This window comes from Dipodomys merriami, unplaced genomic scaffold, assembly GCF_024711535.1.
Source record: "Dipodomys merriami isolate MVZ:Mamm:240054 unplaced genomic scaffold, mDipMer1.0.p SCAF_103, whole genome shotgun sequence".
In the NCBI taxonomy this organism is placed as follows: domain Eukaryota; kingdom Metazoa; phylum Chordata; class Mammalia; order Rodentia; family Heteromyidae; genus Dipodomys; species Dipodomys merriami.
This window is the reverse complement of record NW_027202305.1, coordinates 352,126-372,446: the sequence shown is the minus strand read 5'-3', so window position 1 is coordinate 372,446 and position 20,321 is coordinate 352,126. Positions and strand designations below refer to the sequence as shown.

The 20,321-nt window shown below is 50.5% G+C and overlaps 2 protein-coding genes across 7 annotated transcripts in view; both read left to right on the top strand.

Annotated features, from left to right (window-relative positions):
* The window catches only part of LOC138809797 (mastermind-like protein 2), a 226,718-nt gene extending 218,485 nt beyond the window's left edge, over positions 1 to 8,233 (top strand). For both annotated transcript variants that reach the window (XM_069996786.1, XM_069996776.1), the window contains 2 exons: positions 1,431 to 1,542; positions 4,301 to 8,233. In XM_069996786.1, the coding sequence (XP_069852887.1) occupies positions 1,431 to 1,542; positions 4,301 to 5,349 (1,161 nt within the window). In that variant the 3' untranslated portion in view covers positions 5,350 to 8,233. The remainder of the gene's footprint in view (positions 1 to 1,430; positions 1,543 to 4,300) is intronic.
* Positions 8,234 to 16,786: 8,553 nt separating this feature from the next.
* The window catches only part of LOC138809738 (phosphatidylinositol-3,5-bisphosphate 3-phosphatase MTMR2-like), a 43,372-nt gene continuing 39,837 nt past the window's right edge, over positions 16,787 to 20,321 (top strand). For 2 of the 5 annotated variants that reach the window (XM_069996629.1, XM_069996660.1), the window contains exon 1: positions 16,787 to 17,010. In XM_069996629.1, the coding sequence (XP_069852730.1) occupies positions 16,931 to 17,010 (80 nt within the window). In that variant the 5' untranslated portion in view covers positions 16,787 to 16,930. The remainder of the gene's footprint in view (positions 17,011 to 20,321) is intronic. The other 3 variants (XR_011366932.1, XM_069996646.1, XM_069996637.1) reach the window with 2 other exon arrangements.

The window sequence follows — 20,321 nt, the reverse complement described above, 5'->3', positions numbered from 1 at the left end:
GCTCTCAAGTAAGGAATATGGAGAAATACACTTGCACAGACAGAGGAGCCACAGACTGAGCCGGCACAACACAGCCAGCTCTGCTGATGGCACAGTTTTCCGTTAATCAAAATTCCCATAAGTACACCATTATCTCTACCTATGCAGTTATTCTTTTTGTTCGTGGTGGTCATGGGCTTGAACCCAGGGTCTGGGTACTGTCCCTGAGATCTTTTGCTCATGCTAGCGCTCCACCAGCTTCAGCCACAGCTCCACCTCTGGTTTTCTCATGGTTTATTGGAGATAAGAGTCTCACGGACTTTCCTGCCCGGGCTGGCTTTGAACCGTGATCCTCAGATCTCAGCCTCCTGAGTAGCTAGGATTACAGGTGTGAGCCACCAGAGCCTGGCTTATATGCTTATTTTTAACTTGAAAATGGCAGTTGCTTTGAATGCATATAGAAGAATTGCAGTGCAGCAATTCCAAAAACTTTATGACCCACATGAAGAATTAAAAAGAAAAAGAAAAAAACAGTCTTAATGTCCAGAGTGATCTGACATTCATGGCCAAGTCGTTTTGTTCTCTGTTGAGTATAAACGACCTTACAACATAGCAACTTCTGGTAGGGTCACCCTGATACCAAGATAAAGTGAGAGAAGATACAGCCACTTCATTATTTGGTCTGAAAATAGATCACGGTATGTATGATTCCCCAAATACAAGACATCACCCTCTTGTGCTAAATAGGCAGTAACTACTTTACTGAAGCGTATAGTCAAACTCACTTTCTGACAGTTTTCAATCTAGAAAATCTCCACTGCCTCAGGCCGTTGCTAAATCATCCAAAGCCTAAATGCTGTGGTAGTTTCTAAGGTCTGAGACAACCCGTCCAGGGGGTGCTGTTCCCTTGTCAGTGAGAGCAGCCTGGGGGGCGCAACGTTAAAAGACTTTCCTAAATTCATCTCTTAACTCCACACATCCATTGTAAGGATCGAAAGGTGGCTGAGAAGGGAAACAATGGAGACCAGGACAGTTCTGAGATATTAGAAGGAACACAGAATCACCAGCCGGGGGCCTGGCCCTGTGTGGCAGGAAAGAACCTGAGTTTTCCACTCAGGATTTGGTCTCTGCTCTTTCACTGTGTGACTGTGGGTAATCACCGAGCCTAAGGAAGCCTCCATTTCTTCTTCTAATTGAAAATAAGCCTGCTTACCTTGGAGGCTTGATTATGGGGGTACAAAAAAGAGGAAGTACACATATAGGGTCTCCCGGGGCCGGCAGTGTGTTGCGTGTTGTGCATCTCTGAGTTACCACAACTAAATGAGGTTATGATTGACACCCAGAGGTCGCAAAATGGTTCTGATACTTTTACTTTTCTGAGTAACTCATAAATTTTTACAAGTGGAAAGGTAATGGTACAATTTTAATACATTTTCATTTTTGTCCTTAAGGAGAAAATCACACCACAAGAGCAGATAAACCGACATTTGACCAGGCTGCCCCCAGACTACAAAGACCAAAGAAGAAGCGTGGGCAGCCTCCTGCCGGCAGCCCAGTTCTCCGGTGAGTGTCTCCCTCTGGCTGGCTCTGGCCGGAGCCCGTCCTACGTCCCCGCAGGTGGGCTGGCCCAGGTGGGGGGGCGGGGCTCAGCAGAGGCACAGGCGTGGGGGGCGGGGCTCACTGGCTCACTGGCTCACTGGCTCACTGGCTCACTGGCTCACTGGCTCACTGGCTCAAGCCTCCTCTGGAAAGGCTTCTTGTCCAATAGTGCTACTGCCAGAGAATAGTGAACCTCACAGCTCCACAGCAAACACGTTTCAGTAAACTCCCCCAGAGCCTCAGAGGGGCTCTTCTCACATCACAGAGAAAAACGTTTTTGATACCTTTCCCACTATAAAATAAGTGACAAACAGGACTCCCCACCCCACCCCTCACAAAAGAAAAACAGATCTCCTTCCAGCTGCTCCCCTAAGGAGACGCTACCGAGCCTCCCGCCGCCGCCGCTCCCACTCGCGTCTCTTCCACCAGAATTTTTAGTACTTTTTTATGTTTATTTTTTATGTTTATCCTCCCAACTTTCCTTTACCTGTTTTACCCGTTCCCCATCTACCAAGAAAGTCATAAAGGTAAGCATAAAACACAAGTCTAATAAAGACTACTTTGGAGAAGGGGAAAGGGGAAAAAGAGGGATAAAGGTGAGTGAGTTTGAGATACATGGCAACAAGGAGCCTTAAAGAGAGCGGTTGAGCAATTCTGGGGAGGCGAAGGGAAACCAGCTCTGTGGGGCTGGGCCCACAGAGGAAAAGAAAAACGGACAGTCTGCAGGCACAAAGACAAATGAAACCGCTCAGAAGTTCTCTAAAGAAGGAAAGGCGGTTTGCTCTCGGGGTCCCGTTCAGTGCGATTTGTATAGGTCGCTCTGTTTTGAAACTTCTTCAGCTGGACTGGCTGTCTCCTCCCTACAATCGGGACCGGGCTGTGATGCAGCCGCTAAGATCGCTTTGCCTCTGTGTGAAAATGCCGTTCTCTATTTGATGGTCCTCAGAGAGATGCTGTTATATTTGTTGGTACAATGAGAACCACCTTTCCTAGATGCTAATATTGGAAAGAACTACCAAGAACAGTTAATGCTTTCTGTCATGTGAGCAACTTCTGATGTAAAGTGCTACTATTTTGTGACCTTTGTGCCCATTTGAAAGCCTAGCTTTTGGGAGGCTGAGGCAAAAGAATTTCCAGTTTGAGCCTATCCTACTCTGAACAGAAAGACCTTACCACCACCACCACCACCAACAGCTTCTTGGGGTATTGTTTGAAATTAGGGGGATAACTTTTCTGATTCCTTGTAGCATTTATGTAGTATAAACTCTCTTTTCGGGAGACCCTAAAATATAAAGATGCTGTTGTTTAGATCGTTGGCATTGTGTGTACGCTCAGCTGTCACTCCAGCTCTCTTCCCTGGTCCCTCTTTACTGCACTTCTGGAAGCATCTGCAAGATGCACGGCCACCGGAAGACTAGAGATGCCAGGGCTACGCGAGTGTGCATCCACCTGCAGACAGCAAATGACACTTGTAGTGTGGGGTCAGGCCCAGGCAGCGTTTGTCGACACGCTGTTCTCCTAACTGACATCCTGCAGCTCCCAGGGTAGACAGCTCTCTAGTTCGCACTGTCTCTCATCCTCCAGGCCCACCCACCTTCCTTCATAAAAGCATCTTTCCCTAAGCTTTTCTTTGCTTTAATCTCATTTGTTCATTCGTTCGTTCATTGAGACGTATCAGTTATGTAACAATTCCACGCCATCCACTAGACTCAGGAAATATGACTGCACGCACAGGCAGAAACACCTTCCCTGCCGGAACTCCCCACCTATTGGGCACGTCCCCCTCTTCCTGGGGCTCCATTTTTGCCTCTCAAAGTATTTCTGGCCGTGGCTGTAGCTGCCTAGAGGCAGGGCGCGTCCAGTTCAAGGGCGCGTCACTCATGAATGTCCCACACTGGCCGCCAGTGACAGGCATCGGGGTAACGGACAGGTCTGTTGGTGCTGTGGAGTGCGCCGTGCCACACGGAAGACTCACAGAGAAAACATGAGACGGGAGTAAATAAAAAGCGTGAAGATGGAGTGGAGCCTTGGCCTGAGACTTTAAAAGAGGGTTGAGATTAAGATAAGAGAAATGGCAAGAGGAAGTATGGCTGGTGGTGGCTTCAGCAGCTTCCATACAGACAGAAATCACTGGACTGTGGAGGGCACCAGGCCTTTACCCTGTGGACCCTGGCAGCTTCTGAAATGAGGGTGCTTCAGATGAAGAAGGAGGAGTGGATTTCCACGGCCACCAACAGGAAGATAGAGCAGGAAGCCTGCATCTCGTATACAGTTGCTGAGTGATCCAGATTCCCTGGCCAGCAGATAATCTACACTCTCTCTGGGCTCAGCATATAGAAAAGCTCATTCCAAATGCCAGCTTAATCAATAATATCTCAGCAGCTCCAGAGCTGGGGAGAGGAATTGGAGGCATGGCTCAGTTGGTATAGTGCTAGACAGTGAGAGAAAGTGTCAGGTATTGAGTTCAAGTCCTGATCTCAGACCTAAAAAAAAAAAAAAAAAAAAGAAGAGGAAAAATGTGAAACCTATTACATTAGACCCATTCCATTTTAGCTTCTTTGTGTTCCATACACTCTTCATCAAGGAGTGACCGAGGGTGGGCCTTCCCATCAAAAGCTGACGTATTCCTTTTATATGTTGGATGGTCATTTCTCTTGTTCTTGAATTAGAAGTTGCTATAGAAGACTGTTATGAACAGGTATAATTCTTTTCTCTTTCTTAGGTGGCTCATCCTCGGTGAGTTTAAACTCTAACCAGGCTTTGACAAACCCAGTTTCAACACACGCCATTTTAAATCAAAACCCCAGCCTCATGTCTGCTTCCCATGCGACCAGAGCGTCATCCTTGCCCACGGCAGCCCACAGCACAGGGGTGTGCACAGGTCTGCCCTGCGGCCAGCCTGGCACCTACGGCGCCTCGCCCGGCATGAATCAGCTGACCCAACAGAGAAATCCAAACCAACTGCTAGCACACCCAAGCAACCCTCTGCTGCCACAGCCGTCAACGTTAGGGCCAAACAGCAGCAGCGATGTGGCCACCAGGGCCCTTGGGTTTGGAGCTGGGACTGCTGGCAATTCACAACTGAGACCAAATCTAACCCACACTATGGCAGGCCTGCCTGGACAGAGACCGTCATCATCATCGTCATCATCCTCCTCGTCGGCATCATCATCGGCATCGGCATCGGCGTCCAGTGGGGTGGCCACGCCCCACAGGGCCACACGGACCTGGGCCTCTCCAGGCGTCACGGCCAGCCAGCAGGTGTCCTTGGGGGTAGCGGGCGGGCGCTTCCCCACAGCCTACGCCCCCGGTCAGTCTCTGCAGACCCCCCAGAGGACAGCGGCCCCGCCAGGCCAGCTGACACCCACAGTGCAAATGAGGCCCGCCAGCCAGATGGGGCAGACGCTAAGTGGACAGACCGTGGACCCCCCCAGGGGCCTGAGCCTCAGACCCGGGCAGCTTGGCACACAGGTTCTATCTAATCTGACCCCAACAGGGGCAGGGTTGAATCTGCCTAGGACCGGCATGAGCCAGCGGCCACCTCTGACTCCCAGTACTTTTCCTTCCTCGGACCAGAGCTCCAGCGCTTTCCAGGGCAGTGAGCAGGTCAGCGAGCTGGCCTTTGACCTCCTCGGCCGGCAGGCTGACAGCGTGGGCCCGGCACTGGACAGCGATGTGGACTTCATCGACTCTCTGCTGAGGACAGAGGCTGGCCACGATGACTGGATGAAGGACATCAGTCTTGACGAAATCCTGGGGAGCAACTCCTGAGGAAAGGGCGGTGGATGGCAGACCCCCAGACCTTGGGAGCAGGCTGTGAAGGACACCCCCGGGCCAGGCCGAGCGCAAGCCTGCCGCACACACACGAGCCAGGCGCAAGGCAGAAAGGAATCGCGGTTCTGAAGAGTCTGGTCCAAAATCTTGTCCAGACTCTGAAACCTGAAAGCAGCACATTGGGTTCACTTTCCGGTCTAAACCAGGGAGCATGTCACCCAGTGGACCCAAACAGAACTGTCCTATGGATGTGTCGTTGTATAAGAAGTAAAACAGAGCTTGTAGCTTGTTTAAACCCCATATCACCAGGAGGTACTAGTTCCATTCAACAGCAACACATTCCTTAATTTGCTCTCATAGGTGAGTAAGTGTGGTTTAGTTTTCTACTGTCTTGTCATTTAATTTTCATAAGGCTTGCAGACCATATCAAAATGTGACGGGTTTATTTGGGAAAGAAAGGATAGCCAGCACACTTAGAAAACACCGGTGGAGTGTGGAATCCCTTCCCTAGACACACACCCCCCCGTCTTCATTTCCTCACATGCGCCACGTTACAGTGGGATCTATAGCCAGTGATGAAAGGGGGATGCAGAGCGGCAGACCTGCTTCAGATCCCACAACCCGCTTCTGAGTCTACTCCTGTCTAAGCTTCAGAAACCAAGACAAACCGATCCATGCCAAAATACTGAGGCACCTAAAAGAGTGGGGCGTTGCCATCAAAGAGAGTTATGGGGCCATGAACAGCTGACATTTTACTTATTGGGACTGGCACCCACTGGCCAGTTCCTAAGCTGAGGGACATGGAGCATTGTCTTTGTCACTTTGATGACCAGAAACTGGCTTGTAAGGAAAGAAAGTGAAGGCCCAAGCTGCGACTAGAAAGCATCATGTGTTGACTAGAGACAAGGCACAGGAATGGCAGGTGTGCGCGGGGACAATCTTTTTTCATGGAGTTTAGAGGAAAGAATAATTGAGAGAAGAAAATGATCGTTCCTTCTTTGGATGTATCATGGGCTTGTCTGCAGAGCCACAAAGTGTCAGTCTACGCCCGCGTCTCTGCCTGACACAGTGAGACCTCTCTGTGTGCTCCCTGATCTCCCCACGCCCAGGTTTTCTCCCTCTGAGGGCTGAGTGCCATGTCTGTCAGAAACAGAATTTTGGCCAGGCACCAGTGGCTCATGCCTGTGTCAACCTAGCTACTCAAGAGGCTGAGATCTGAGAATCGTGGTTCAAAGCCAGCTCAGGCAGGAAAGGCCTGAGACTCTTATCTCCAATAAACCACTCAGAAAACCGGATGTGGCGCTGTGGCTCAAGTGGTAGAGTGCTAGCCTTGAGTTGAAGAGCTGAGGCACAGCGCCCAGGCCCAGCGTTCAAGCCCCATGACCGACCAAAAAAAAAAAGAAAGAAAGAAACAGAATTTTGATAGCACATTTAGCCTCAGCACCCACGCACCAAGGAAGATGTTCTGACGTGGGTTCTATGCAGAGTGCTGCTCTCGGTTTCCTACCTACAGAACAGCAAAAGTTGTGCTCCACCTTCTAGTTACATTTTCAACTACCAAATGCAATTTAACTGGAGCCATCTAAAACCCACGTCTTTTGGTATCAGTTCAAATTACAAACAGAAACACATTTTGAGTTCTGCCATGCCCAGTCTTACAGGTGCCTAGAGGCTGCTGTCCCCTCCGGCCAGCACCCAGGTTACTGGCCAGGGTCTTTTCTGTGCTAATTTGTAAATACAAATGAATTACTTGTTTTGTACACTTTTGTAAAGAATATTTTGGTAGAAAATACTTAAAACATATTCTTTGGGTTATATTTATACATATGTGAAATAAATATACTATCAAAAGGTTATATTTTATACAAAAAGTAAATTGTTACCTTTTGTATGCTAATATACAAAGTTTTGTATAATATGACAGTTTATTTTTAGCTTAAACCATACTTGGCCAAGTAGGACCTTCTGGAAACTCTCAAGAGAATCATTAAACAGATTTATATTCTGAAACCTCAGTGAGAAAGCATTCCCAGTTTCAATCCCTACCTTTGCTTTTTCCTGCTCCAAATTCGTTATTAAGCCCACAGTTCTCATGTCTGATTCGATTACTCCTCTGTGCACAATTATATCAGTCCTTTTTGCATGTAGCCTACTGTGTGTTTTTCCATTTTATAAAACAGTGTTTCTCCATGAACAAAGAGAGGAAAAATAATGTACATATAAACACGTTTATTCTATGGCTCTTCCCAGTTATTGTATATATCTGCCAGCATTTCCCAGCTACTCTTCTGTAATTCAGATGATTTCTACCCTAACATTAACAGTGTGTTTGCAGTAGCTGTCGAATTTAAAAGATAAGGCAACCAGAATGTTTGAATTTTCTTCTATCTTAATGTGAATTTCATAATTAATGTCTATTTATTCAGCTATTCATTAAAATACAAGATTCCTTGGAATAAAATGGTGTAATCTATAGTTCTGTTCATTCACAGCCTATTACCAAAGATGAGGTAATTTTCCTGAAAGCTAAGATAATGACAATTTGAGGACATATTTAGTCAGAACCTTAACGATTTATTAGAATACAATCTCCCATTTATAGATACCAGACTACTTAAATGTAGACATTGTTTATCATCCTGACATATTAAACAGGAGATAGAAATATTTTTCTTTATTTTTTTGATTCAGAGACTAGAAATCAACTTAAATGATTCATTCTTAGCTTTATGTTAAATGCAATGACGATAAATAGCTGCTCAGTTGAATGCACTAATACATCTGCACTGCTGTAACTGTACCCATATCTGTAACGATTTCAACTTGTAAAACAAGCATTTTGTATTGTGTGTGATTTTATGTGTAAAAAATACTTTAAAAAACTCAGAAGTGGTTTTCTTGAATGAGGTCATACTTTTAATCAACAACAATATTTTATTACATTACAGAAAGTTCTGGGAACTGTTAATATCAGTGAGTGTTTGAAGGCAAATTTATCCTATAGGAATCTTCCTATATTCATGAAATGCTGGCCTTGTCAGTATAGATGGGTTTGCCTAGCTACTAAGTTCTGAGGAAACACTGCCTGCATCTCCTTGTTTGTGGTCACTTGCTTTCTTGGTTGCATTTGGTCAGACCTGGCAGAGAGAGCCACGTTCAGGGTTCAGGAGCACATTTAATGCCCTTCATTAATTGAGAAAGGCGAGAGAAAGGTAAGCCTTTGTGGAGGTAAGAACATCCATTCCAAATTCTCCTGCTGTCTAAAGATGTCACTATAGGGTTCCAGTGCTTCCCGACATTCTCTTCTTTAGTACCATTATTAATGGAACAATAGTAAAAGTGGCATTTGACCACTTGGCGATTCCAAGGACATATTTTGGGGGGGAAATTGGTCCTTGTGCCAAAGAAACTAGAAGATAGTAAATAAGTAAAATCAGCATCAATAAAAATAATATGCACTCAAATTAAAAGAGAGAGAGAGATGGGTAGAAGATAGCTAGATCACACCCTTCCGAACAAGAAGACGGAAGAGTCCTGGCTCTGAGCACTGGAATCAGTGGCTGGCAAGGAAAGACGTCTTTAAAAACCCACGCATAGCAGCCGCATTTCCCAATGGACACCCCGTCCCCTGGGGAGTGACCAAGCAGTCACCTTCTCCCACCTCGGACACAGTGTACAGGAGCTTTAGATGAGGACTCAGAAGCCAACTCTGATTTCTGATCAAGGACACAAAACCCACCTCCTAGATTCCAAGATCAGAGATACCTCAAAGCAAGGGGCTGACTGCACAGGCATGGGAAGTTGGGAAGCCAAGTGGAGGCTGGAGAGGGCATCCAGGACAACAAAGGAGGAAGCCATGTCCACTCCTCAGTGGCAGGTCAGGGCCAGGAGGCCAGTACACTGTGCGGACTGCAGCCTGGGCTGCGCTGGCCGCCAGGAGGCGGCACTGAGGCGGGGGGGGGGGGTGTGAGACACAGGAAAAGGCTTGCTCACATGTGGGCCTCAGCCGGAACACAGTCACACAGATCCACACAGGGAAGGGCAAGGAATAAACCTGTCAGTGAGCAGTCCCGAGTCTGACAGCCAAACCCACACATCTCTGCCTGAACCTGTCTTGGATTCCAGGCCTAGAGCTAAAGGTTTCTCAGCACAGCCTCGTTTTTGTCCTTCTCTGCTTCCAGATGGACCGATCTAATGTAAATCTACTTATTATAGAATGGTATCAAGTAGAGGACTTGAGCGCAAGTATATGAAACCCCAACTAAGGGGTTTCTGAGTTCCCAGACTCAGGAACGTGTGTCCTGACCCATGTCCTTAGATATACAGTTAGCTCATCATTTAAAATCAGTGTGAAGAAAAACTTTTATCGTACAATGATCAGCGTTATTCTTTCCATTCTTAGAAGCAAGCAGAAGAACAGCATGTCTTAAAATCAGGAACATCTTAGATTTGATGAGATGTAGTCTTTGCCTGACGTAGCCGGGGGTCCACATGGCCAGCCTGACTCGGCAGGGGGTCTGCCCACACAGCCAGGAGCAGGGTGGTGGCTCTGCGGTGGGTGCGTCGAGGCTCCCTTCCTCACTGCACGGTGACGGTAGGGTCACCTCCTGTCCACGTCCAGACCAGAACGACGTGAAGGACAAGCCGCGCTGCATAGTTAGCGTCTGCCTTTTCCTGGGAGAGAGCTGCTCAACCAGAGACTTCTGTAGACATTCCTCTCTAGTCACAATGGTGTCAAGGCTTTGTAGATCTTGAAGAAACCGTGGGTCTAAAGTCTGAATTGTATGCTATGCGGTGAAGGACAGCAGTGGGCCAGTAGTTGGAAATGATGACAGGAAAGGTGTAAAGAGTTGAATGGGAATAATACACATTAATTCAAACACTGATTTTCCTCATAAGAGTATAGGGAGATGTGAATGGAAAGCACATGGGGTCTTAGTTATCATCGCACTGTGTTATGTTCTAAGCCAGACGAAGACTGCACAGCTGTGTTTTCGGTCTCGTGTGCTGTGAGGAGTCAGAGGAAGCTGGCCTACGTTATTCCTCACCCTCGCTGCTGTGGCTGCTGTGGGAGGTAAACAGGCCTTTCTAATTGTAATCATTAACATGTCAGATTTACAGACAGAAGAGGAATCTCAAAAGCTACTAAATGTATATGGAAACAAAAACCATGTGGTGTCAACCTAAGTATAGAGATAGCAATTGTGATACACAGCCAGACATTACCGTAACTGAAAGTAGGAGAGCCAGGACCTCATTTCCCTCGAAGAAGAGGGACCTGAGAGAATGTTCTGCCAGCGAAGATCCACAGATCCAGGAGTGGTAGCAGAGAGTGAGGCAGGCCCCGTCCACAGCCTGGGGACCAAGAACAGCAACCAGAACGGAATCCACCTACGCTTTCTGCTTTTCGGGTAAGTACACGTCAAGCTCTGAACTGTGCTGGGGGAGAAGGGGGCTCACGGTAGCGGTAGTGGTAGCGGTGGTAGTAATAGTAGCAGTTGTAGTGGTGGTGATAGATGTAGCAGCAGTAGTGGTGGTGGTGGTAGTAGTGGTGGTGGTAGTAGTAGTGGTGGTAGTAGTGGTAGTGGTAGTGGTAGTAGTGGTAGTAGTGGTGGTGGTAGTAGTGGTGGTAGTAGTGGTGGTGGTAGTAGTGGTAGTAGTAGTGATAGTAGTGGTGGTGGTAGTAGTAGTGGTGGTAGTAGTGGTGGTGGTAGTAGTGGTGGTGGTAGTAGTGGTAGTAGTAGTGGTGGTAGTAGTGGTAGTAGTGGTAGTAGTAGTAGTGGTAGTAGTGGTGGTGGTAGTAGTGGTGGTAGTAGTGGTGGTGGTAGTAGTGGTAGTAGTAGTGATAGTAGTGGTGGTGGTAGTAGTAGTGGTGGTAGTAGTGGTGGTGGTAGTAGTGGTGGTGGTAGTAGTGGTAGTAGTAGTGGTGGTAGTAGTGGTAGTAGTGGTAGTAGTAGTAGTGGTAGTAGTGGTGGTGGTAGTAGTGGTGGTAGTAGTGGTAGTGGTAGTAGTGGTGGTGGTAGTAGTGGTGGTAGTAGTAGTGGTAGTAGTGATGGTGGTAGTAGTGATGGTGGTAGTAGTAGTGGTGGTGGTAGTGGTAGTAGTAGTGGTAGTAGTAGTGGTGGTAGTAGTGATGGTGGTAGTAGTGGTGGTAGTAGTAGTGGTGGTGGTAGTAGTGGTAGTAGTAGTAGTAGTGGTAGTAGTGGTGGTGGTAGTAGTGGTAGTAGTGGTGGTGGTAGTAGTAGTGGTGGTGGTAGTGGTAGTAGTAGTGGTGGTAGTAGTAGTGGTGGTGGTAGTAGTGGTAGTAGTAGTGGTGGTAGTAGTGATGGTGGTGGTGGTAGTAGTGGTGGTAGTAGTAGTAGTGGTGGTAGTAGTGGTGGTGGTAGTAGTAGTAGTGGTGGTAGTAGTGGTGGTGGTAGTAGTGGTAGTAGTGATGGTGGTAGTGGTAGTAGTAGTGGTGGTGGTAGTGGTAGTAGTAGTGGTGGTAGTAGTGATGGTGGTGGTGGTAGTAGTAGTGGTGGTAGTAGTAGTGGTGGTGGTAGTGGTAGTAGTAGTGGTGGTAGTAGTAGTGGTGGTGGTAGTGGTAGTAGTAGTGGTGGTAGTAGTGATGGTGGTGGTGGTAGTAGTGGTGGTAGTAGTAGTAGTGGTGGTGGTAGTGGTAGTAGTAGTGGTGGTAGTAGTGATGGTGGTGGTGGTAGTAGTGGTGGTGGTAGTAGCAGCAGTAGTAGTAGTGGCTTCCACCCGAGAGAGATCTACTCCTGAGCAGGAATCGTTACTACCAGCTCCTGAGTGGCCTTGGTGCAGCGAGAGTGTCCAGGCCCTCCGCCCAGCTTGGGGTGAAGGGCCGTGTCAAAGCCCTGCTCCGAGCGTGGGTGGCATCACAGGGCACAAACCCCATTCACGGCGGGCAGCACGGCCAGCCTAGCTCTAGAGCCCCATTCATGGTGGGTAGTGCGGGCCAATCTAGCTCTAGAACCCTATTCACTGTACGTCGTGCGGGCCAGTCTAGCTCTAGAACCCCACTCGTGGTGGGTAGTGCAGGTCAATCTAGCTCTAGAACCTTATTCACTGTGGGTAGTGCGGGTCAGTCTAGCTCTAGGACCCCATTCACAGTGAGTAGGGAGGGCGGTACTAGCTCTAGAACCCCATTCACAGTGGGTAGGGAGGGTCAGTCTAGCTTTAGGACCCCATTTGAAGTGGGTAGGGAGGGTGGTGCTAGCTCTGAGCCCCATTTGCAGTGGGTAGTGCGGGCGGTACTAGCTCTGAGCCCCATTTGCAGTGGGTAGTGCGGGTGGTACTAGCTCTAGAACCCCATTTGCAGTGGGTAGTGCGGGTGGTACTAGCTCTAGAACCCTATTCGCGGTGGGTAGGGAGGGTGGTACTAGCTCTAGAACCCCATTTGCAGTGGGTAGTGCGGGTGGTACTAGCTCTAGAACCCTATTCGCGGTGGGTAGGGAGGGCGGTGCTAGCTCTGAGCCCAGGCCCAGCCTTGGATGAGTCCTCAGGGCTGGGGAAGATGGCAGCCCCCTCAGGTGTGTGCTCAGTGTGGCCTGGCCTGGCCTGGCCTGTGCCTGGCTGTGAGAGAACCCAGCAGCCACAGACACAGCCGTGTGGACCAAGGTCACCAAGGGGACCACAGCAGAGACACCAGTAGCACACAGCTGCACCTCAGTCACATGGGAGCAGAATCCTCAGGAATGACTTTCCCAAGGCAGTGTCTTTATGTAGCAATTAAAATAATTTTAAAAATTAAAAAATGCATAAATATGACTGATTTATTTTTTAAAATATGAGTTTTTTAAGGTATTGGTAATGTTTTTTTCTAACCTGATTATGTGTACTTTAATGTTTGCTATATTATTATTCTTTATAAATATATCTTGACCCATGCTTTGTTTGCTATATTTTGTAATAATTCTTAAAGGCTATCAAATGAGGAATGAGAAAAATAGATGAGGGACTGCATTTGAGCTAATCAAAAATCAACTAGAAATATTTTGCCCTCAAATTGTTTTTCAAGTTTTCATTCCATTTTAACAGGATCAGAAATAGAAAAATTAGAACATCTATTATGTATGTCATCCAAGCATGAAAGTCTTCTGAGCAAAACCCCAAAAGAACAGCATGGACCCTGTATCAGGAGTTGTGAACTCTGGTGCTTGATAAAACATCAAATTATACATCTTACATATATTTATTTATATATCCTATGTTTTGAGTTTGAACTCAAGGGTAACACTTATTATATTTACGCTAGGCCCCAGCCCAAATTGCATGTTTTAACTTAAAATGTCTATGCTTTAAAATATTTATATTAACATAGGTTTATATACATTTCAATAAATCTATTCCTTATTTTTATTTCTTAAATTAACCACCAGTTCTACTCATATCATGTAAGGGGACATCTCCTCTATCCAACATTGATCAAGTGAACTGAAGTTGTACAGAGATTTGTTTGAGAACTACAAGGAGGTAAGGATAGGATGGTACAGATGTTATGTGTGTTTAAAAGTAGCCCAGGCCTTAACATTTATTCCTGAAAAATATAAAACTAAACATTACGGAGTATTATGGGAATCAATAGAACATCAAATAACTTCAATGTTGTCTGACCCATTGCTCATTCACATACCAACCTGAAAGTAGTACCATCTCAAAGCACTATAGAATTAGTTAAGTGTACGTGAATAGTGGGAGTGAGAGGCAGGAGAGATCGTCCCTTTATATACAATGTGTGTTTTCTTTTGTATAATTCTGTCTTTCATTATGTACTGAAAAAATAGAAGATTATTCGACATCTGGTCTTTGGTTAGCAGGGCCTTTTCAACTTTGGAATGGCCAGAAGGTTTGGAGGATGTCTTAATCCTGTTCTGAGTATATCAAAGTGATGTCTTTGTTCGTTTTACAAAACCAAAGTGAGGATGGTGTTGTAAGGATTAGATCTGGACAATACAATTCAGAAAATGACTTTATTATGGAAAAATATTCTGCATCTTGTATCTAATCCAGAAAATACAGTAATAGAGAAGGCGGCATTGCTACATTATACTGCAGTTGCAAAAGTTATTAAAATTATACAAATTAAAGGTTACATGAAGATGTACAGCTGGTAAAGGGCATAACTGAGTGAGTTTGAATGTTACAAGGTTATAATGACGTGGATTATTCACGGGTTTTTTTTTTTAACCAAACTTATTTCAAAGGCCTTCACTTTAGCATTTCAAAGGTAGTGGATAATATTTGAAAAAAAGGTTTCTCTTTTTCTAAGCACAATAGTTGTAGGGTTGGGGGGTTAAATATACAGAGGCTTATAAAGTAACATATACTGGGCGTTCTGAATGTCAGTTGTATGCACAGATGTCTTGGGCATGAAATATTGGACTATTTTAAACTAGTTTTCCTTTCCCAAAATAGTTATTTGCACTTGTGTAGTGACATAAGCCTTGTAGGTGGTGTAGAGAAAAACTGATAATCCTCAAAAATGGAGAATCGTTCAGATCTCCAAATTTAACTCACCCCTGACATGAACTGTGTATTTGCTTCTGTGTCAAAGATTCCAAACAATGGTAAGACACATCTCCCCTCCTAGAAGAATGTCCTCATTTCTCCTAAGTGGCTCTCCTCACAAAATTCAGATTTCATGGAGAGAGCTCAGTGTGTGTGTGTGGGGGGGGGAGAGGGCTCAGTGTCCTGGGGGAGGGTTGGAGGGGGCTCAGTATCCTGGGGGAGGGTTGGAGGGGGCTCAGTGTCCTGGGGGGGTGGAGGGGGCTCAGTGTCCTGGGGGAGGGGTGGAGGGGGCTCAGTGTGTGTGTGGGGGGAGGGTGGAGGGGGCTGTGTGGGGGGGGTGGAGGGGGTTCAGTGTCCTGGGGGAGGGTTGGAGGGGGCTCAGTGTGTGTGTGGGGGGGGGTGGAGGGAGCTCAGTGTGTGTGTGGGGGGGTGGAGGGGGCTGTGTGTGGGGGGGGGTGGAGGGGGATCAGTGTGTGGGGGGGGGGGTGGAGGGGGCTCAGTGTCCTGGGGGAGGGTTGGAGGGGGCTCAGTGTCCTGGGGGAGGGTTGGAGGGGGCTCAGTGTGTGTGTGGGGGGGGGTGGAGGGGGCTCAGTGTGTGTGTGGGGGGGTGGAGGGGGCTCAGTGTGTGTGTGGGGGGGTGGAGGGGGCTCAGTGTGTGGGGGGGGTGGAGGGGGCTCAGTGTGTGTGGGGGGGTGGAGGGGGCTCAGTGTGTGGGGGGGGTGGAGGGGGCTCAGTGTGTGTGTGTGGGGGGGGTGGAGGGGGCTCAGTGTCCTGGGGGGGTGGAGGGGGCTCAGTGTCCTGGGGGGGTGGAGGGGGCTCAGTGTCCTGGGGGGGTGGAGGGGGCTCAGTGTCCTGGAGGGGTGGAGGGGGCTCAGTGTGTGGGGGGGTGGAGGGGGCTCAGTGTGTGGGGGGGTGGAGGGGGCTCAGTGTCCTGGGGGGGGTGGAGGGGGCTCAGTGTCCTGGGGGGGGTGGAGGGGGCTCAGTGTCCTGGGGGGGTGGAGGGGGCTCAGTGTCCTGGGGGGGTGGAGGGGGCTCAGTGTCCTGAGGGGGGTGGAGAGGGCTGGGTGGGGGGGTGCAGGGAGAGCCCGGCAGGACGGAGTCCTGGCGGGCCGGGCCCCACGAGAGAGGGGCTTTGAACTGCGATCCGACCTCATCCGAGCCCGGCCCGCGGAGCCCCGCCCCCTGCGCACAGCCCGGCCCGCGGAGCCCCGCCCCCTGCGCACAGCCCGGCCCGCGGAGCCCCGCCCCCTGCGCACAGCCCGGCCCGCGGAGCCCCGCCCCCTGCGCACAGCCCGGCCCGCGGAGCCCCGCCCCCTGCGCGCACAGCCCGGCCCACGGAGCCCCGCCCCCTGCGCGCACAGCCCGGCCCGCGGAGCCCCGCCCCCTGCGCGCACAGCCCGGCCCGCGGAGCCCCGCCCCCTGTGCGCGGAACCCGGCCCGCGGAGCCCCGCCCCCTGTGCGCGGAACCCGGCCCGCGGAGCCCCGCCCCCTGCGCGCACAGCCCGGCCCGCGGAGCCCCGGCCCCTGCGCGCACAGCCCGGCCCGCGGAGCCCCGCCCCCTGCGCGCACAGCCCGGCCCGCGGAGCCCCGCCCCCTGTGCGTGGAACCCGGCCCGCGGAGCCCCGGCCCCCTGCGCACAGCCCGGCCCGCGGAGCCCCGGCCCCAGCGCGCGGAACCCGGCCCGCGGAGCCCCGGCCCCAGCGCGCGCAGTCAGACCCGCGGAGCCCCGCCCCTGCCCAGAGCCCCGCCTCCGGAGCCCCGCCCGCGGAGTCCCTAGGCTCCGCCCCGGCGCCCCTTGGCCTTCGGCTTCCGGGTTCCCTCTCAGCCCGGCAAGTTCTCCTCGTGGCCACGCGCGCTTCCCTGCTCCGCGCGTGAGTCCGCGATGATGTCAGCGCGCCGGCAACGTCTGAGGGTGGGGTCAGCGCGCTGCACGCTGGGAGAACATGGCCGCTTCCTGCGTCCAGCCCGGACCGGCGCTCGCCTGACCGCGGACACCGCCCGAGCCCGCCGCCCTCCGCCCTCCGGCGGCAGCCTCCGACCTCGTCCGCCTCCCGCTCGGCCCGCCGTCATGGACAGGAGCTCCAGCTGCGAGAGTCTGGGCGCTCAGCCCGCCGCCGCGCGGCCGCCCAGCGCGGACTCCCTGTCCAGGTAACGGGGCGCCGGGCCGCGGTTCCCGTGATGCCAGCTCACCTGTTCCGGCGTCCCCACCCCTCCGACCTCCGACCCCCCGCGCCCCCGGCCCCCCGACCCCCTGACCCCGTCCCCCCGTGCCCCCCGACCCCCCCCCGCGCCCCCCGCCCCCCCGCGCCCCCGACCCCCCCGCCCCCGACCCCGACCCCCCCGCCCCCGACCCCGCGCCCCCCGCCCCCCCGCGCCCCCCGACCCCCCCGCGCCCCCCGACCCCGCGCCCCCGACCCCCCGCCCCCGACCCCGCGCCCCCGACCCCCCGCCCCCGACCCCGCGCCCCCGACCCCCCGCCCCCGACCCCGCGCCCCCCGGCCCCCCGCGCCCCCCGACCCCCCGCCCCCGACCCCCCGACCGCGCCCCCGACCCCCCGCCCCCCGCGGCCCCCGACCCCCCGCGACCCGACCCCCCCCCGCCCCCGGCCCGCGGCCCCCGCGCCCCCGACCCCCGCGCCCCCGACCCCCGCGCCCCCGACCCCGCGCCCCCCGGCCTCCCGCGCCCCCGCCCCCCCGCGCGCCCGGCCCCCCGCGGCCCCCGGCCCCCCGCGCCCCCGACCCCCCGCGACCCGACCCCCCCCGCCCCCGGCCCCCCGCCCCGCGGCCCCCGGCCCCCCGCGCCCCCGGCCCCCCGCCCCCGGCCCCCCGCCCCGCGGCCCCCGGCCCCCCGCGCCCCCGGCCCCCCGCCCCCCGCGGCCCCCGACCCCCCGCGTCCCCCGCGCCCCCCGACCCCCCGCGCCCCCCCGTCCCCCGCGCCCCCGACCTCCCCCCCCGACCCCCCGCCCCGCGCCCCCCGCCCTTCTCTCAGGTGTAACCTCTTAGGCGGGGCACAGGTCCCAGGTGTTTGCTTTTTCCTCACCGGGCAGCCCACAGTCCAGGGGCCCCTCGGCCGCGCTCACCCGGCCCGGCCTGGCCTGTCAGCCGGGCTTCCCCGCGGGTCCGAGAGGGGCGGTACTCCCGTACTGGAACTCCCGAACTAACTGCCTATTGTGAAGGCAGTGAGTGGTCTGCTGCATCGGGGCCGTGTCCATTAGAAGGGTTATTAGACAGCAAATGGCTGCGTGATTTCACACAATTTCCTTTTTTTTTTTCCACTTCAGAAGTTGCTTCGACTTCTCATTTATTTGGGGCCCTGCTAAGTCTTAGTGGTACTGTCGGTGTTTCCTGTTGGTGTTCATCGAGGAACCTCATTCAAGTAGATTCTTCCCCTACATACACAGATACTTGTCCACTTTTTTTTTCAGAGTCCTAATCAGGCCACCTAATTGTTGGTTTAATTGTGTTCTCTACTAGGCTATTAACTACTTGAGAGTAAGGACTACTCATATCTTTAGCACTTAACATAGATCCTGCTTGTCATAAGTGTCCAATAATAGTTGTTTTTCTTTTTTTTTTTGGTCGGTCCTGGGGCTTGAACTCTGGGCCTGGGCGCTGTCCCTCAGCTCTTCAGCTCAAGGTCAGCGCTCTACCACTTGAGCCACAGCGCCACTTCCGGTTTTCTAGTGGTTTATTGGAGATAAGAGTCTCATTGTTTTTCCTGCCCCGGCTGGCTTTGAACTGTGATCCTCAGATCTCAGCCTCCTGATTAGCTAGGATTACAGGCATGAGCCACCAGCGCTCGGCTAGTTTTACTTTGTAAAAGTAAGTTTTTCAGGAGAAATTGTGTGTGTGTGTGTGTGTGTGTGTGTGTGTGTGTGTGTGTGTGTGTGTGTGTGTGTGTGTGTGTGTGTTTGCTTATGTACATTGTACATGTTTCAAACATTTAAACTAGGAAATTTAGACATTGAAGGTTCATACCATCAACTGTAAAAATCATTTAGGAAACAAGTTGTACAATTATAATTTTTAAAGTTACAAATGGTAACTATAGTTCAGAATAGAATATAGAGAAAGTCTCTGAAGCAATCTGTTCTCTCATTCAAGGGAGACAAGTTAGGAGCACAGGAGGCAGTGGGCTAGAAGGGATTACTGAGGTCTGGAGCTCCAGGGCTAGGCAGTTTTGGCTTGTACATTTAATTTTCCTAGTTTGCAGTTTTCTCATCCTTATACAGGGCCTGTGGTCATCTCTTGTCTTAAAAAAAAAAAAATGTGCTGCTGTAGCAAGCACAAGTTTTTCTCATTTAGGCTGACTAGTCAACACAGGTGATTCTAATGCGCAATAACATTCTAATGCTATCCTGTGTCCATGGAGACGCCAACTTTAACCTTCCTTAGGCTAGGACAAGCAAAATCCTGACATTTGGAGTATCTCAGCCTTTTTACAGTACTGTCATCCTTACCTTTTATTTTTATGGTTTTTGTACAGAGGCTCAATTAGGTTATTGTCCTGTGGATGTGTTATCTTTTGCCAAATGATAGTTAATACTAATGTTCAGTGTGTCACAAAAAGACATTTTGCATAATGGACATAAATGCTGAGTTTAACTCTAATAAGAGAAATTATGCAAAATAATATAAATACCTTCTGTGAGAATATGGAATCTTTAGCTTTCTTCAGATTAGCAAAAAAAAATCAGATTTATGACAAGTTGATAATATGCTGTTCTCTAGTTTCTTCAGGTACTTCTATTATGACATGAACTCAGTTGATATGTTTAAATATGTTAGTTGATAATGTCTAAGGCCTTCTAAGAATATAAATCTGAAAAAAGAAAACGGCAATGCAAGTAGTTGGCAGTGATGAGTAAAATGATAGACTACTGATAGGCTGCTGGCAGTTCAGCTGCCTCATGAGACATGGGTTGTCTTGTGTGCTCATCAGTTCAGAATTCTGTTGCTTCTAACTTTTCCTTTGATGTTATCACAAGACTGATGCCTTTGTCCTCATAGTTATGTCATCTCACATCCTTAAAAAAATGGTATTCTTTGGAGTTTTGATTCTCTCTCCATTCTAGCAAATTGGTTAACTCCTGAACGCCTTGCTGTTTCTACCCTTCACAGGTGGGGGTGAAAGGGGGGGACATGAAAACTGTTTGGCTTCAGCAAATGATTTTATTCTTGTTACTGCTCTGATTCTTGTTGCAAGTAGGACTATATGCAATATAGTTATTGCATAACTGGAGTTATTAATGTAGTTATTGCATAATGGGAGTTATTCTAAACCTAGACTTCATAACTGTAAGAAGCTAAACACCAAGATTTGGTACTCTATTGGCAATATTTTGTCATCTTAGTCTACTTTCTAATTCTTCATGTGTGTAGTATGACAGAGTACATTGTCTAGTTACTTTGTATATTTTTACTATGCATAACCTATTAGATATCTAGGGCCAGATATAT